At 60.5% G+C, this 18,079-nt stretch overlaps 2 protein-coding genes across 6 annotated transcripts; one reads left to right on the top strand and one right to left on the bottom strand.

Moving 5' to 3' along the window:
• Positions 1 to 406: 406 nt before the first annotated feature.
• Positions 407 to 5,835, top strand: EOLA2 (endothelium and lymphocyte associated ASCH domain 2). 5 transcript variants are annotated; one of them, XM_057719364.1, is made up of 4 exons: positions 407 to 544; positions 1,493 to 2,178; positions 3,848 to 4,127; positions 4,889 to 5,835. In XM_057719364.1, exons 3-4 carry the CDS (start codon positions 3,875 to 3,877, stop codon positions 5,110 to 5,112), a joined length of 477 nt encoding a protein of 158 aa, XP_057575347.1. In that variant the 5' UTR covers positions 407 to 544; positions 1,493 to 2,178; positions 3,848 to 3,874; the 3' UTR covers positions 5,113 to 5,835. The 5 variants fall into 5 exon arrangements, with proteins under 5 accessions (XP_057575347.1, XP_057575346.1, XP_057575350.1 ...); XM_057719363.1 differs by having other exon boundaries at positions 1,493 to 1,564; XM_057719367.1 differs by having other exon boundaries at positions 421 to 536; positions 1,493 to 1,564.
• A 597-nt stretch (positions 5,836 to 6,432) lies between these two features.
• On the bottom strand, positions 6,433 to 7,939 carry HSFX4 (heat shock transcription factor family, X-linked member 4). Its single transcript, XM_057718938.1, has 2 exons — positions 7,454 to 7,939; positions 6,433 to 7,032 (listed from the first exon to the last, which is right to left on the bottom strand). Exons 1-2 carry the CDS (start codon positions 7,937 to 7,939, stop codon positions 6,433 to 6,435), a joined length of 1,086 nt encoding a protein of 361 aa, XP_057574921.1.
• Positions 7,940 to 18,079: the final 10,140 nt, after the last annotated feature.

Genomic DNA, 18,079 nt, shown 5'->3' on the forward strand with positions numbered 1-18,079 from the left:
AGATACTCCTCCCCCAGCTCCTCCCGCAGCTCCGCCCTGCCCTGGTCCCAGCTCCGCCTCTCCCCTCCCCAGCGTCTCACACCTTGGCCCCGCCCCTTCCCCAGCTCCGCCCCGCCCGAGCCGAGCTCCTCCCACCTCTGCCCTGCTCCTGCCTCAGCAGCTCCGCCCCGCCCTCCCCCAGCTCCTCCCACCCCGCGCTGCCCCTCCCCCATTCCCCTCCCGCCTCAGCGCTGCCCCTCCCCAGCTCCGCCCTCCCGGAGCTCCGCCCACCCCGCGCTGCCCCTCCCCCAGCTCCGCCCCGCCCTCCCCGAGCTCCTCCCACCTTCGCTCTGCCCCTCCCCCCGCTCCGCCCCCGCTCCTTGCTCCAGCCCCGCCCCTTCCCTTCCGCCCAGCTCCCCAGCCCACTTCCGGCTCCTCGGGTCCCGCTCCCAGCCGCCGGTCCCGAACCTCCTACCCGCGCGGCCATCGGCGCCCTCAGAGCCCGGCGCGTCCTACTTCGTCCCCTAGCGTCCGGCGCCTGCAGGGAACGCGCCTTGGTTCGTAGGTGCGTCTTTACGTAACGGCGTGCCCGCGTGCTTGCGTGCCCGCGTGCGTACGGTGGGCCCGTGGCTGCGCCCACCCCGGAAATGGGGGGCGTCAGCGTCTGTGCGCGCGGCGCGGTTCCCGCCAGCGCGCCTGTCACCCGGCAGCGGTGCCGGGTCCCCGAGGCGGGCGACTGACCTGTGCAGTGGCCGCAGCCGGGCCGGCCCAGCGCGCCCGCGACGCGCCCCGCCCGCAGGCAGCGGGGACCCGCCGCGTCCGCCGACCGTACCCCCGGGCGGGAGGTTCCCGGGCTCCGCGGCTGGGCGCACGCGCCGGGGGCCCAGGCTGCACCTTCCTGTCCCCTCCACCGCCCTGGTCCCCGCCCGCCGTCTTTCCGCGTGCGTGCCCCGGCGATGCGCTGGTCCACACGCAGCAGCCGCCCGCAGTCCTGCCCTCCCGCCTCCCGCTCGGCCCCTGGGCTGTGACCTCACGCGGGCCCCCTGACCCCCGGCCCTGCGGGGCTCAGCTGCTTGTCGGCGGCTCCCCTGCCGGTGGGGCCCGCCCAGGAGTCCACTGAGGGGAACGGACTGTGGGGCCCCCCGATCCTTCCCGCGTGGAGCGTGAGGGGTGGTGTGGTTTTCTCCTGTTGGGCGCGGGGGCTGCTGGGCTGTCACATCACCATGGCGCCTGTGGGATGGGTTTCTGTGCTGCGGGGGAGGCATCGTGGGGTCCCTGGCCCAGCCGGGGGAGGACAGTCCCGCTGCCGCGACGAGCAGAACCAGCCCTGAGTGGGCCGGAAGGTGTGTTTCTCATCGGTCGGGCCCTCCTGCGTTCTGTGCGCCTCTGTCCTGGCACTGCCCACGTGCCTCTCTGTGGTCCCTGCCGAGGAGGAGACTGCAGTGGTTCTTTGGCCAGCATTGCTGTCTTGTAGCTGATGACTTTCGTCCTTGTGCCTCTGGCCCTCGTGCAGGTGAAGACGCCCAGACAAGTGGAAGAGTGTTTTCTCCTCTGGCCGCCAGGCAGGCACCCTCTGCACCAAGAGGTAGGAGGACCCTCAGCCCCCTTCTTCCCCAGGGGTTCTGCCCACGCCATTCAGGTCTCATTGTTGGGCTCTGGTGGCGCCCAGGAGAAAGGGGTTGGCTGAGAACTGAGTGGGGGAAACTGGGCCAGCCTGGGATCCAGTGACGTACCCCAGTAGAAGACATAGACACGGCCGGGCCCCAGGGACCGGCCAGCCTCCCTCATAATGAAGCCAAACGCAATGAAGAGGCCGACCCTTGGTCACCCATCAGGTTGGCAGAGGTTCAGCGGGATGTCGATGCTTGGGGCCAGCCAGGGCGTGAGGGCACGGCACCCTTGCCCGTGGTCGGAGGGTGTCCGCGCGGAGCCCTTGCAGCCGGCCGCGTGTTGGCGTGTGTCAGCATCTCGGGTGCGTGTGCCGTGTGCCCCGGGCCTCCTCCTACGCGGGTCTTCCGGCCGCGGCATGTGGTCATGTCGCGTGTCTGTAGTGGCAGAAAGCGTCAGGCAGTCTGTGCGTCCCCATCGGTGGGGGAAGAGTCAGGAACCTGTGGGACAGCCGACAACGGGATACCGTGTAGGCGGTGGAAATGTGACAGATGAAGGTGTACAGATGCGAAGGAGTGTTCCTGAGGTGCTGTGAGTGGAGAAGTCAGCCCCTCCCCGCCCCGTGGGGAGATGTCCGGGACAGAGCTGACCCTCCGTGTTTGTGTGCCCGGGCAGTGGTGTCAGAGTCCCGCATGCTGGGTGGCTTAAACTACGGGATGTATTGCCTTGCGGTTCTGGAGGCTAGGAGCCCCAGATCTAGGTGTTGCTGATGTTGGCTCTCGTGAGGGCTGTGGGGAGACCCTGTCCCGTCCCTCCCCCCTCACTTCCGGAGCTCTGCTGGCAAGGGTTGGCGTCCCAGGGCTTGGAGAGCTCCCCTTCACCTTCACATGGAGTTCTCCTGTGGGCCCGCCCGTCTGTAAATGTCCCCCTTTCATGGGCACACGCATCCTGTGGGAGGAGGCTCAGTCCTGATGAGCTCCTTGGACCTTCATCACCTCTGTGAAGACCTTTCCTGTGTATGTAAGGCCATGCTCTGTGGTAGTTGGGATTGAGACTTCTGCACGTGAATTTGGTGGGACACGGTGTGACGCCTAACCGCCTACAGAGGCTCTGAGGTAGGAACACATGTGGAATGTTCCAGGGATGGAAGGAAGCGCTCGTGGCTGCAGGGGGTGAATCCAGGGGCCAGGAGAGCGGGCAGCCAGAGGAGGAGCCGGGTCACGGGGGGCCTCCGGGCCCTGTGGGAAATGTGGCTGCTGTGCTCGGGGAAGGAAGGCCCTGGAAGGTCCTGGGCTGGTGCCTTTGGGGCCTCGTCCCCCGTCCTCACAGCCACGTGGAAACAGAGGCGCCGAGCAGAGCTGTGACCCGGCTGCGGTTCTGGCCCACGGCTCTGCTCCTCCTCTGTCCTCAGCGAGCTGGGGTCCCCCTCCAGGACAGGGGTGCGTGGAGTCAGGTTCCCTGGAATCATGCGCTCTCTATCCCTGGGCGGGTCCTCAGCTGTAGGGCCAGGTGACGGTAACCTGCTGGGTTACTGGAGGGTTGAATTCCCTGATCCCTGGTCGCTGCCCGTCCCAGGGCCTGGCCTGGAGGCGGAGCGGGCGCCCGTGCCAGCAGTTCCTGCCCTCATGGGTCCTTCCTCTGGGCTCCGGGCCGGGATGGGAGCATCTGCGGACCGGGCAGGCAGTGGTGCAGGGAAGCGTGGGAGGAGAGTGGCTCCCGAGGCGTGGGGAAGTGACCCCCTGGCAGGGCCGTCTGAGATCCACGGCGTCCCCAGGGCCCTGGGGTTGGTTGGTTACCAGGGATTTGCGCCCAGCAGCCCTGGGGTCGGGGCGGGGAGCTGGGGGAGCTTGGGAGCATGGGTAGTGGCAGGGCCAGGGAGCTGAGGGGGTGGGGGCGGGGGCGGGGGAGAAGCCAAGCGCAGGACCGTCCCCGTCAGTGCCGGGAGGGGGCCAGAGCCCGGCCGCTGGGCTGTGCAGCCAAGGGGCCGTCCCTCCTCTGTGCGCCTCTGTCCTGGCACTGCCCACGTGCCTCTCCGTCCCTGTCCCGCCCTCCCTGCTGGACGGATCCTCCAGGTGGCCACCCCCTGGCAGCTGAGGGCGGGGAGACAGCTGGAAGGAGCTGGCTCTCTCAGGTGCCCCCGTCCGGGTCAGAGGACTTGCAGGGGGCCCGGGGCCCACGGGGCTGAGGTCCGGCCCCCGGGCCGCGAGCTCGGAGGCCGTCGCGTCAGGCTGCTCCCCGAGGTGGTTCTGTGTTCCGGCAGCGCGTGAGGCCCTGGGAGCTCCGGGAGATGAAGTTCGGCTGCCTGTCCTTCCGGCAGCCCTACGCGGGTTTCGTCTTAAATGGGGTGAAGACCCTGGAGACGCGGTGGCGGCCGGTGCTCAGCGGCCACCGGCACCGCACCCTGGCAGTGCACGTCGCGCGCCGGGACTGGGAGGACGCGGCCTGGAGGGAGCTGCTGGTGGAGAGGCTGGGGATGAGCCCCGCTCACGTGCAGGCCTTGCTGCGGGACGGGGAGAAGTTCGGCCGCGGCGTGGTAGCCGGTAAGTGCTCGCCTCCCGCCCCCCCCCGCCCCCACCCCCCCCCCCGGGGGTCTCACCCGGGTTTCGGTCTCTGGTTGTCTTTTGACCCGGTGGGTTCTTGAAGCAGCGCACCTTCAGAGGGGCCGCGGGGTCCATGGGCCGGGGTTCCCTGACCGCGGCCCTGGGCCTCAGGCCCCCTTTTGTGCTCTGAGAGGCAGAGGCCGGTCCAGCTCTGCACGTGGCTCTTGCCTCTGGGTGTGTACGTGTGTGTGCGCGCGCGTGGCAGAGACCGTGAGAGGCAGCACAGCACCCGGAGTGGGTGGGGGGTCTGCGGACTCAGGCTGCACACAGCCACCCGACCCCCGCAGCCTGTGTCCTCCCGAGCAAGTGCCCTAAGCGCTGGGGGTGGGGGGGTGGGGGGAGGTCCGGCATCATCACCTGTCACCTGGTGCGTGGCCTGGGGACCTGCTCGCCCGTGGGCTCCCCGCAGTGGCCAGGCTTCCTGATCTGTAGCTGCTGCCTACGGAGGTCGGGCTGGGAGCCGCCCGTGCCTGGGGTGGTGTCATGGAGGAGCAGGCCTCTCCTCTTCCTTGCTCTCCGTCCCTCCCTCCCTGGGTCTCGGCCGGAATGAGTTCCCTGAACTGAGGTCAGCACGTCGGAAAGGCGCAGCCAGAGGGACCCCGTTCACCCCGGGTCCCCTGGGCGACATGCCCTTGGTCTCTCGCGCTGGCGACATTGACTCACCTTGTTCTCCGTCTGTGTGCGTCTGTCTTTGTGCGCAGGGCTGGTTGACATCGGGGACACCCTGCTGTGCCCAGAGGACTTAGGTCCCGACGAGGTTGCGGAGCTGGAGAATCAGGCCGTGCTGCCCAGCCTGCAGCACAAGTACCTGACGGCGCTCACCAACCCGCGCTGGCTGCGGCAGCCGGTGCCCGCGAGAGGCGGGAAGGACGTCTTCCAGGTGGACATCCCCGAGCACCTGATCCCCTTGGGGCAGGAGGTCTGACCGGACTGGACTCTTGAGAGGAAGGGGACCGAGAGGCTCGCTCATCGCGACAGGGACACCGTCCACTCGCCTTCTCGCCCCACACGTGCACGTCTGCTCGGGGCCGAGTTGGCCCTGCCCTGGGCAGTGCTGCCCGCGCCGTGCTGTTCACGAAAGCAGGTGGGCCCGCCTGGTGCGGGGCCGGGGGGCCGGGGCCCTCCTCGTGCGGCGCCGCTGTGGGATCAAGGACAGAGCCTTGAGGACTTTGACCTTTGGGAAAAGAGGGCGTCGCCGCGCGCCTTGGCCCTGCTGATTCTGGGTGGTTGAAAGAAATGTGTGTCGAGAGGACTGTGTTTTCCCCTCCTTGTTCTGGTCAAAACTCCCAGGTGTTTGCCCGCATCGGGGGACGACGGGGGAAGGCCAGGGGCGGGCCTCGTGCAGGCGGGAGAGGCCCACGGGCCCAGAATCGGGGCGCGGTCTGTCCTGGCAGGTGACCCTTGCCCTGTTGTAAAGTGTCCCTTGGCCCTGGAAGCGTGTGTGTTAGACGCGCTGCCCGGCCGCGTCTCGTCCAAAGACGGGCTCCTAAACACAGCTCTGAGGGCAAAGCGGCAACAAGGGCTGGTGTTCACTTTGTGGAAACCTTTTACTCGTCTGTGGGCTTGGGGGTCATTTGTTAGCACGGTTTCTAGTTGTTGTTACCTCTGAGGGTGCTGGGCTTTCCCCCAGGCGTTGGACGGAATGGCCTGTCTCTGCTGAGCCAGAGGGCAGTGCTCACGCATCCCTGGGGGGGGCGGGGCGGGGCGGTAGAGGAAGGGAGGGGGGGCCGGGGGGGCCTGCTTTCCGGCAGGCCTCCATGTGACGCCCCTGGATCGTGAGCAGGAGACGCTCAGTTGCTGATCAGAAAGTTCTGGCGTCATAGGGGACCAGGAGCAAGACCCTTCTGCTTCAGGACGCCTGACTAATGGAGGGTGACAGCCGCGAGGTCAGTAGCCAGGCTGTGCCCGGGCCCAGGCTGAGCAGCGGGCGAGGCCCAGGGACCAGCCCGTCCTGCACTGGCCTCAGCGCTCCCGGGCCACGTCCGTGGGCGAGGGGGACGTGCGGCTGCCTCTAGTGAAAGGGGGCTGGCGGGGACCAGAGCCTGCCTGGGGCGTGGGCGGGCAGCCTCGTCAGGCCCGTCTGGTGACCCGTGGGCCTTGTAGAGGTGGCGAGAAAGAACACAGACTCGCAGGTCTCATTTGATTCTTTCTTTGCTCCCGTGGAGCGGTGCTTATCTTTATTAGAGCCAAAAATAGATGTGTGGGCCCCCGATGGGGCTTTCTGGGTCCCCGGTGGCCTGCGAGCTCAGGGATTGGGGTTTTCCTTGAACTGCTCGCAGAGGGCACACTTGTAATCTGAGGAGCCCTCTTGCTCCTCCTCCGCCTGCGGGGCCTCGTTCGGGGCCATGGCCGAGAGGGCCGCCAGCAGGATGGAGTAACAGGTGTTATAGAGAGACACCACCGAGCTATAACCTGGGTAAACCGGAGGGGCGGTGGGCAGTTCCCCTGTACCATCCCTTCCGGCGATAGCCGGGGGCACAAAGATGACGTTCCTGGAGGTGCCCTCCCCACTCGGGCTGCCCTGCTCGCCGGGGGGATGTTGTTGTGCCACCCCTCTGGCTATACTGCTCATAGACCACATGCCAGAGAACGGGAAAGGTCGGGTACTGCTGGGCCCCTGAGCAGTGGGGGCCTCCTTCCGGACCTTTCTGTGGGCCCCTTTGGTGGAATCAGGGGAATTGTCGCGATGGATTCGTGGCGAGCATCGGGTAGCCGCCACGTGCTTCTTTGTCTTTGGGGTCGTTGCGCCGGTGCCGGGCCAAGCGATTGGTCTCGGGCCACCTTTCCTCTGAATGTTCTCGATGAGCAGAGGGTTGTCTCTCTTAAAGTTGCAGTTGCGGTAGATCTGAAACGAAAGGAGTCACTTTCGCCATCCTGGGAGAAAATACCCGTTCTCCCTGCCGCCCGCCCCCCGCCCCCGCATCATAAGGGTCTCCTTTGACTGTGGAGAAGCGGTCTCTTTACATTCCTGGCAGGTCATGACGCCCTAGAGTGTGCGCTCCCCGAGGCAACCCTAGCTCGAGGTGTGACTGTCGCCCCCTGACATCTAGTGGCCTCTCGGGGTGTGTAGTCACGCCTGCGGGGTCTCTGCAAAGGCGTGGGTCTTAATACGACACACTCTCACTTCTCATCTTTCCTCAACTGCCCTTCCACGTGAAAAGGGCACGCTCGGAAGTGAAACCCATTCGGCGCGTGGCTCCCGTGGTCACCCCAGAAGGTGCTTGAGTAACAGAGGACCGGGGCAACAGAAGGGCTTTCTACTTTACCATCAGCCTCTTCTTCCGTGGAGAGTGGCTGGTTGGGCGTATCTTCCTGAATCCGTACAGGTTCAGCTGGCGGATGAAAGTCTTCAAGCTGTCGGTTTCGAAGATCCTGTCTGCTCCCATCCGGTGAAGAATCTCCCTCTGGAAGAGGTCTGCTTCGACGATCACCGTGTCTCCCGCGTTGTTCCAGCGCACAGAGGTGAAGGCCTCGTCCTCCACTATCATCCACAGCTTTCTTGGGAAGGAGAGCCCAAGGATATCGTTGTTTCCTTCCTGCTTGGCCGCACCTTGGTCTGGGCCCTGTGCTGCTGGGGCATCCTCAGAGCCGGGCCCCGGGCCCTCGGCCGGGTCCCCGTGCTTCTCCGAAATCTCCCCTGGATCCACATGTGGATCCAGGGGTGAATGAGAGGGGTCCCCTGTTGCGGGCTCCGCCCCAGCCGATGGGGCCAGCGTGGCTGCACACGCCTCATCGCTACTCTCACTAGCCATGAAGGCAGTCTAGGTCAGGAGCCTTCGCTACCCGAGACCGGATCGCTGAACGCTCGGGCAGAAATGCCTCGGACCAGAGCGGGGAGGCCCAATGTGTAATGTTCACAGGATTCCGGAATCTCGGTAGCGGGGCAGCCAGCCACTAAGGTCGCCATCGTCTTTATGTGCACGTGATGTCAGAAAGGTGGTCTGGAGAGGAGCCTGGCCAAGTGTGGGGGAGGGGCCGGGGCCCCCAGCCTGTTTCCTAAAAGGATCGAAAAGTGTGGTTTAGGCTCCCGGAGAAGTCTCCCATCTGGTGCCAGGCACCTGGTTTCAAGGGGTCAGGCCCTGGATGCGTCCAGAAGCGTGATCCTATCTCCACTCCCCCCCCTAGAGGTGGGGGGGGGGCAGGGGCGGGGCTGTTCCTGGCTTCCGATTTCCTCCAGGGCCAGGCCCTTGCGAGTCGTACTCTGGCTGCCACCAAGATCGCAGGGCTCAGACGGGCCCCTGGCGACTGCCCTCCCAGAAGATGGGGGTTCCTAGTGGGCTGGTTGGCCTCGCCCGAGTCGGGGCCCGCCCCACCCTGGGTTTGGTCTCTTCCGGCTCTTCCTGCCAGTTGGGCCGTCCCGCTCAGATGGGCTCAGACAAAGAGTCCTGTTTTCCTGCCCCCCGGGTCAAGCTGTCCCCAGAGTGGGGCCGTGCCCGACCTCACACACAACTCGAGCGTTCCCCAAGCACCTCTGACACGGCCCTCCACGTGACGCTGCGTGGGAGGGCACAGCCGTGTCCTCCACTGAGCTTTGAGCCTCCTTTTGAGCTCTGCCCACCCCCAGACCTCATCCCTCTCCAGATCACGGTGGGATTGACTTCAGCGTCCGTTTCTTCCCATAGCAACTCTTCTCGTGGCCCAAGGGCGCTCCCTTTTAGGACACCTGTGTGTGTCCTTTTCCCGTGGCCTTTCCAGACCCTCGGATTCAGCCTCCCTGGAGGCCGCCTCTAAAGCCCTGTCTCCTTTCCCCAGTGGGGTGGTTTGGCTTCTGCTCCCCGAGATCCGGGCCTCCCACGTCCAACTGGGGTCTCCGTGTGTCCTTGCCCTGGAAGGGGCTTGATGTGGGGCTTCAGCGTATGGCCTGTTCTGGTGAAAGCGAGCATTTTCGTGGTCGCCTCCCAGGCTGGCCCTGCTCTGCTTCCCCACGCCCGCCCCCCGCCCACCACTGGGGCCGTGTCCTGCCCTTACCTTGCCAGCAGGTTCATTGAATGATTGTTTCTGGTGTCAGGTTAGACACTTTCAAGGGGCCTGCTTTTTTTTTATTATTTATTTTTATTTTTTTTATTTTTTATTTTTTTGGGGGTACACCAGGTTCAATCATCTGTTTTTATACACATATCCCCGTATTCCCTCCCTTCCTTGACTCCCCCCCCCTCGAGTCCCCCCCACCCTCCCTGCCCCAGTCCTCTAAGGCATCTTCCATCCTCGAGTTGGACTCCCTTTGTTATACAACAACTTCCCACTGACTATTTTACAGTTGGTAGTATATATATGTCTGTGCTACTCTCTCGCTTCGTCTCAGGTTCCCCTTCACCCCCCGCCCCCTCCCATACCTCGTGTTCTCCAGTCCATTCTCTGTATCTGCATCTCAAGGGGCCTGCTTTACACAGACTCACTCCCACTGAAACGTCCTGCTTGCTGAGCTCGATGGGACCAGAGGAAGCCCCCGTCCACGTGTATTTGAAAACAGATGAGGATCTGGGTGTGGGACGGGCTGAAACCCGAATGCGAGCCGTCCGTCCTCACCGCAGGCGGGAGGACAGACAGCGGGTTTGGGGACGCGTGTTCTCCAGCTGTTCTGGGCATCTTTGTTCTGCATGGTCACTGTGTAGGGGACAGAGGGGCACCTTGGAAAGGCCCATCTGCGAGAATCCTAGGTCCCTGTCCTCTGCCACTAAGCAGGCACGTTTGCCCTCTCTGAGGGCCGCTGCCTTGTTGCTGGAAGGGGAGAGCGGAGAGGGTGTGGAAGAGGATCTCCCGAGGTGCCTTGCAGCCTAAGGACTGGTGTCCTGGAAGGAGCTCCCAGGCCTGGATTCGGGCTTGCTCCCTGGTCTTTGTGCCTCTGAACAGGTTTACAAAGCATTCCTTCCGGTCAGTTCCTCCGGTGCGGACTCGACCTTGTTGGAGGCTGCAAATTTCCGTGGAGGCCGCTGGTGGCTCCTCAGAAGGGGCCCGAAGGCCGAGGCCTCCGTGGGCGGGCCTGGCTGTGTGGCCTCGCCTGCCGCCCCCTCCCTCGGGCCCTCCCTCGCCCCCTGGCTCCCATGGGAGCCGCCTCCTTCCTGGTGCCCCTCCCTCCCGGGCGCCACCCGGGCCCGGCAGTGGGTTTGTGTGGCACCGAGGGCTCTTTCGCAGCCATGGCTCGGGATGCTTGAGTGGCGCAGACACGAGCCCTGGTGACGTCCAAGGTCTGCCTTTCCCAGCCTCGCTCTCTGGCCCCTGCACTTGGCTTCCCCGCCCTGGTGCCCCCAGCCTGGAGGCCCTCCCACCGATCCCCTCCTCCCCTCCCTCGATGCCGCCGGGGAGACCTGGAGTCTCGGGGTGTCCGCCAGTGGTAGCTGCCCTCCAGTATGTGAGCAGGCTCATGGAGGGGCCTGTTCGCAGTAGGTACTGGGGCCTTACACTCAGTCCCATCAGCCTCAGTGCGCCCCCCCACCCCTGTGGCTCAGCCATGAGGAGCTGAGCAGGCCCACTTCCAGCTAGACAGGAGGGCCCCAGGGCAAGAGAAGGGACCGGGCACTGTCCCGCGGGAAGCTGCCGGGCCTGGACAGAAAGGCCGGCACCTGGCAGAGGCGCCTCTCGACACCGCAGACACGCCCCACGCTGTCTGGTTGTCCTTTTGTCGCCTTCCTCTCTTGGGCCTGCTTTTTGTCACCTGAAAGGCATCACGTAGCACTGAGAAGAGAAACGAATGGCCCGTCGGAAGGTCGCCCAAGGGCTGGGGTGGGCGGAACGGCGCGGGCTCTGGTCTCCGCCCCGTCACGTATGAGCACGGGACCCTGGGAAGACTCCCCGGCCCGTGGCCTCAGGTCCTGCACCTGTGAAGCGGGTGGCTGTGAGGAGCTCTGTCTCGTAGGGCTGCAGGGACGCGCGTCAGGTCCGTGAAGCACCTCGCAGGGCCTGGCGTCTGGTGGAACGTTGATGATTAGCAGTTATTTCTCCTACAGTTTGGCCCCAGACCCTTCCCCGCTCCCCTCTAGCAGTTGGGTGGGTGGTTTCTTGTCCAGGTCATGTGAGAGAATATGCGGCTCAACAGGATGTAAAATCGCTAATGAGCGAAAGAGGATGTTTCATAAATAAAACGAAGGAAAATTTCCCAATTACAGGATGTGTTAAATTCGGGTGTGGAGCAGTGTCCCCTGGGGGGTACAACACGGAGCTCCAAGAGATAGAATCAAGGAACGATGCTTTGCCTCCCTCCCAGCTGCTCTTCCATCCAGACCATTGCTGTCCTTCATTTCAGGCCCACCAAAGTCGAGTCCTTGATGGCAGTTGCCAAGTTTGAATCACGATAATTATGGAGCCTAATGAACACTTTGGGTTCTGGTTCCCCCTGAACAGGGAAATGAGGGCCTGTCCAGGGACCTCTGGGCATCACACCAAGGGAGTGAGGGAGTATTTCTGGGGAAACCCTTGCAGGTGATGCATATGTAACACCTACGGCTTCACTGTGGTCAACAACAATGGGACATGAGCCAGGAGCCCCTCCTTCTGCCCCGGCCCGTTGCTCTCACCACGGTCTTTCACGGCCACACTTAATGAAGGCAGTATTGCAGCAGGAGTCCATCCTCGCCTTGCACCTTAAATTCAGCCAAGCCGTCCGTCACCTACGCTCAGCATTGCTACTCGACCAGCAGCTGGTCCTGAGAGAACTTCCTGGCCCATTACTCTCCAGGACTGAGCTGAGGGAGAGATGCTGGTGCCACACGTGCAGGTGCTACTGGGGTTGAGGTCACCTTCCTGTAATCGTCAGCCCTGCCTGTGTCTGATCCCAGAGACACCACTTGCATTTTAGGATGCATTACTGTTGCAAGCATCTCACTTTGTGGGGCTGACAGAACCTGGCTCTCACGGACCAAGGTCTACACGTCCTATGCGGAGGCAGTGATGATGTGTCCTAGCGAAGATGACAAATCTGGGAAAGCAGTGTCCACTGAGGGGTGGTTGTCCACACTCATCCTTTAGGAGGCATCAGGAGTTAGCAGGGCCCAGACTGATGAGTAGGTGGGATGGTGACCACCTCGCCTTGCATCCATTCGGTGTCAAGGGTGTCATTCATATTGGACCTCTCCGGACTTCCCTGGTGGCACAGCGGTTAAGAATCTGCCTGCCCATTCAGGGGACACGGGTTTGATCCCTGGTCTGGGAAGATCCCCCATGCTGAAGAGCAGCTAAGACCGTGGGCCACAACTACTGAAGCCCTGGCGACTAGAGCCCGTGCTCCCCAACAAGAGAAGCCACCACAATGAGAAGCCCGCACACTGCAATGAAAAGTAGCTCCCAGCTCAGCACAACTAGAGAGAGCCAGAGGACAGTAGGGAAGTTCTGATGCAGCCTTTAATTAATTAAGAAAGTAAGTAAGTAATGTTTAAAATATAAATCTCAAGGATGGTATTTAAGTGGAGAATAAATGAGTGTTTCCTTGCTGTTAAAATAAAAATTCTTATTAACAATACATTGGACGTCTCCCGAGATGAAATCTTGGTTTCTGTTTCGTCTCATTGTCCAGGTACAGGGAGTGCCCTTGGCCCTGCCACTCTGACAGCTCTTCTGCTAATGGCCCTGGACTCATCTGGGGCTCGTGCCCATCATGAAGCCCGTCTGCTTTAATGACACACTTGGAAGTTGCAGGCATGAGAGTCTGGGTCAGACGTAGGCCAGCCTCCATATCTACCTGGCGCACACATGCACCCCCTCTAGCAGGGGCACTGATGGAGCTGAAGGATCGAGTATCAGTGTCAGTGCACAGCCTGTTTCCAGGAGTCCTCACCATGGTTGGGTCTCTCCTCTTGCCCCAGTGTTCCGGTGAGAAGTGGATGATGCGGGTCTCTCTGGGATAGACTTGGGAAGCCATCACTGTATAAGTTTGCCGTGGTGTTGCAGAGGCTTTACTCACAGGAAGTCCTCCTTCCCTTTAGTCAGGGGATTCTGTGTGTGACAGTCGGCTCAGGTCTGGAAACTAGGGAGGAACCCACGCCTTTTTGTTGGAGCAGTTTACCGCAGCCTCCTCCTCGCGCACCCTTGATTTCTTTCCGTGTGCACATTAAGCCACAGACTTCTTGACTGCCCCGCTATCTTGACGCGGAGAACACTATGTCCTATTAACAATCCCTGTACCTCTCTCAGGGCAGAACCTCCGGCTGCTCCGTCAGCATTGCTGCTTATTACAAGAGTGGTGAGCACCTTCATTCTGAAGTTCAAGTGCCACCTTTTGAGCTGAAGGGGCACGTGCTCGAAAATTTCCAGGTTACTGATGAAATTACAGGAAGCAGGCACTTTGGAGTCAGCACCTGCACATCACGAACGTCACAGTTCCCTGAGCACAGGTGCTGCTGTGGGCCCTGCCCTCCTACAGCTTCCTGTGGTCGGACCCAGGGGAGCAAGAACAAATTGGCCTCGGCCACGAGTCGTGAGCACACATGAGGCAGCTGCGGGATTTCTACACATCAACCCCCTCGTGATTTTAAGAGGATAGTGGCCCCATATCGGGCAAGAGTGAGAGCAATTGGTGAAGTTGAAACGGTTCCTCTTAACACGGTCATGAAGGAAACGGGGAAACTGATTTTGTGTGTAGACAATATGCACTTGCATATAGAGAATTCTAGGGAACTCACCCATAAAAACCTATAAGAACCACTAAATGAGGTCAGCAAGGATGTAGGATCCAAGATCAATGTGTTAAAAAAATCAACCGCATTTCTGTACACTAGTGATGCATAATCCCAAAGCAAAATTAAGAAAACCATTCCATTCACTACAGCATCAAAAGGAAGGAAATACTTAGGAAGAAGACTAACAGACGAACACAAGATCTACATGACTTCTGCACTGAAAAGTACAACGCACTGCTGACAGGACTTTTAAAAAACAGCTAAAAGACGGAGATGCACTCTCTTCATGAGTCAGGAGAGGCAATGTTGTCAGATGGCTGTTCCCTCCAAATCGATGTCTGGGTTCTCCGCAATTGCCACCTGAATTCCAGTAGATGTGTATGTGGAAATTGACAAGCTGACCCTAACACTTACATAAGGACACAAAAGACCCAGAATAGACACAAACTTTGGGGAGGGGCTTGGGGGGAAGGTAAAGGACTTACTTGCCCTGCATGATTTCAAAACCTAAAATAATGATAGAGCCATCATGACAAGACAATTTTGCTATAAGGGTAGACGCAGAGGTCCATGTAACAGCATTGAGACTTCATAAATGAGCCCATTTATTTACGGTTAATGGGTTTTTTCAAGGTGCTCATATGCTAAATCCACAGGGAAGGGATAGACTTTTCAACAAATGGTGCTGGGAAATGGGGGTATCCACCTGCCAAAATGTGACTTTACACCATTTCCTCAGAACACGCACAAAAATGAATTCATGGTAGAAAATCTTCATGACTTTGGCTTTACACAATATTTAATCAAACACAACACCAATGCACGATGCATGAAAGGAAAACATCAATACATTGTAATTCATCAAAAATCAAAAGTGTTTTCCCATATGCTTGCAATGGAGGTCAGCTGAGGAATAAAAAGGAAAGACCTACAAGTCCGTGGTACCGCATGGCTCAACCGAATAAGCCATGTGATTCTTTTTATATGGAATTTCCAGGAAAGGCAAATCCTCAGAGAGGGGAAGAAGAGTAGCTTAGCGATTGCGTGGGAGGGGCTGGAAAAACCCAGATGAAGCCTATGTGGGCAGAAGTCATCTTCCTGGGTGATGGAAATGTTCCCAGAGTGGACTGTGGGGATGGCTGCATGACTTTGTCAGTTTACTAACAATCACTGAATTGTACATTTCCAATGGGGGACTTTTATAGGAAGCAAGTTACACTTCAATGACGTTGAAAGGAAACACAACGAAGAGAGTGCTTCCCTCCAGCTGGAATGTTTCACCACTCCTCCCCTCTTTGGTAGCTTCTCTTCCTTCCAAACCACTCTTCATTCATTTCCTCCCCACAAAAGTCTAGACCTTGCTTAAAACTGGCCAAATGACACTCAAGGTAACAGCTATCTGGTCAGTTCCCTGGAGGCGCTCCTGGCTTTCTGAGACCTGGAAGAAGCCCTCCTGTCCTGTGGGTGCTGGGCCTCACTTCAAGCGAGATTCACTCCTTTCTCAGGAAACCTTTGGCGATGATGGATATACAACACCTAGCTCCTCACTCTGTTCAAGTGCAATGTGACAGGCACCCAGGATGACTTCCTTTCTTTCCCCAGGAGACGACTTCTCTCGGGTTTATCCATGATCCAAAAGGACATCTGACAACAGTGTTCCATTTCAGACATTCCTCTCACCCTCAGAACACACCCTCTGCGTGTCTGAGGACTGCCACCATCCAGCTTCATCACAATCTCCTCCCACAGAAGGAAGAGCAACTTCCCAAAGCCCCAAGCTGCCCTGGCTCAGGGCACTTGCCCTCCAGTGCCCACTCCTGGAGTCCTACAGCCTCGCCCCCCATGTTTCCTCGCTCTGTGGGACTTAGGGACATCTCAGCATCCTCCTCATGGGACTGCGGCTCCTAGACCATCACTCTGTGTGTGGCTGGGTCCTGCTTTCCCTAGAGTCCCCACTACTAACTCAGGGCCTTCCAGAGGGCAGAGGCTCCGTGAAGGCCTGCAGAATGCATGAGCCAGTGAGGAGGGGCTTATTCCGTCAGATGAATGTTCTGCTATTTCTTAAGTAACCCATGCAAATCAGATACACTTACATCTTTAGTTGTGTGAAATGACAGAAAAGAAGCCATAAGAAGTAGGAATTAACGTTTACTTTTATTTCTCTTTTTCTTGTCCCCGTCAATTTTATTCTAAAGTTCTTTCTCATTTGCAAGAATTTCCTGTTCCACACCGTGTGATCTTCCTCAGGATGTCAAGAGAGTAGGGGAGCCTTCCAATTTGTATCACAAAACAGCAAAACGCTTGTCCTTGAACTAAACTGGTACAAATACATGTGTGATCAATATCATTCACAAACAGAGACTCTGAAGCACCCTAAGGCGGCTTCTAAAATGAAGAATATTAGAAAAATTCCTAAGGGAAAGAGAAATGAAACTCCATGTGATCATACACAACAGGAACCCAAAGATGCTGCACACCGTGTTCCCCCAACTCGCCCAGGCCCTCACTCCTTAGAAGGCTGACGGCTCCCTCTTCAAACGCAGAGTGAAAGAGCAGCCTCCCTTCCTGCCCCGCGGGAGAAGCTGCTGGACGCGGGGCTGGAAGGAGCCTGGCTGCTGCTCTGGCTCATGCCCTGCGTTACTTATCACTCGCAGCCTCTGCGCACAGGGATGGGAAGAATCTGGGACCCCTTTTATTGTCCCTGAGCAGATATTCCAGGACTTGCCGCCTGCTGGTCTCCACGTGGGCCCGGGGCCCGCACAGGAACTCGTAGCGGCTGGGGTGACTGTAGGGCACCTGGCGGTACTCCACATAGCCCTCCCGCACCCACACTTGGGTGAACAGCTCCCTGGGCTCCCCACAGACGCAGTGCTGCTTCCCTGCATACACCCCCATGTGGCTCAGGGCTTCCCAGACCTCCTCCTCAGAGGCACAGTCGCCCTGCAGGACGATCGCGCCCAGGAGCATCACCAGGAGGGCAGCCTTGGGGTAGCTCTGCCCATCGCTCAGCCTCCCATCGCAGGTGAGGCCCAGGGTGGGGACCAGGACGTAGCTGTGCTTGCTGGGGTCCACCTCCTTCACCTCCACGCCAAACACCAGCTGCATGCACTCAGACGCTTGGCCGAAGACCACGTGCAACAGGTCTTGGTCATCCTGGAGGACCATATTCAGCGTTTCTGCCTTTGTGGTGGGCTCCCTGGTGCGATACTTGCGGAGCAGGAACCCCACCAACTGGGCCACCTTTAGACGTAGTGGGTTTCGTTGCAAGGGCTCGGCATCTTCCTGGTCACGCCAGGTGCTCGGCGCCCCCCTCGTCTTGGCTGCTGGAGGCGTCGTCTTCAGACTGGCTCCGTGGCGTGGAGGCCATGGCCGGGGGGGAGGGGCAGACACCCTGAGGGCTCTGGGGGGGACTGGGGTCCCCAGCATCAGCCGTCACCTCCAGGGCGCCCAGGAACAGGGCCGAGCAGGAGCAGGAGCCAGAGGAGGAGGAGGACAAGGGTGAAGAGGACCCCTCCTCCTCAGCCCCAAAGAACTGTGCCTCCCCCGGGGCCTGTGCCTCCCCCGGGGCCTGGGCCTCCCTTGGGTCTTGAAGGTCGGCCTCACTCTCGCGGAGCTCACTGCTCTGGACCAGGCGCGTGATGACTGGGGTCCGTGCCCCGGCAGGAGTGCGGGCAGGGCTGAGGGATGGGACCACCGGCCTGGGGGAGAGAGGGGGTGTGAGCGGCCTCGGTGAGAAAGGCACCCCGGGAGGCTCTGACAGAGCCCACTTACTTGCAGGTCTCCTCTTGAGGGGTGCTCTCGGGCCTCACGGGCGCGGTCCTCCTGGGTGGGCAGAAGTGAGGGGTCTCGTCAAGGTGCAGCCACCTGAGCCTGAGGTTTCAGGGCTGACAGAGGGTGGGGGGATGTGGGCGTGATGGGGTTCGCTCTGTTCGGGGATGGGCAGCCCCTGGGGACACACTCGGGGCAGCAGCTCACCTTGACCCCTGGCACTGCCTGGGCCTCCTCTCCTCGGTGACCTGAGGACACGTGATGCAGGACTGGGCCTTCCCCTGCGGGTTCTTGGAGCCCCTGTAAGAGGACTGGAGGGGGCACCGCGGGTGTAGCCTGTGCCGCAGCCCTGGGCTCCTTGGTGTTGGCAGGAGGACTGGGCTGGACTCTGTGAGGTTGCCCGTGTCCTAGCGTGGGTGGTCCCCTCCGTGCTCACGCAGGGCCCTCCCTCCCCTTCCCCCTGGCAGGGCCTGGGTCCTCTGGCTGCTGTCTGGAAGCAAAGTTCTCAAACTAAAT

This window comes from Hippopotamus amphibius, chromosome X (assembly GCF_030028045.1).
Source record: "Hippopotamus amphibius kiboko isolate mHipAmp2 chromosome X, mHipAmp2.hap2, whole genome shotgun sequence".
NCBI lineage: Eukaryota > Metazoa > Chordata > Mammalia > Artiodactyla > Hippopotamidae > Hippopotamus > Hippopotamus amphibius.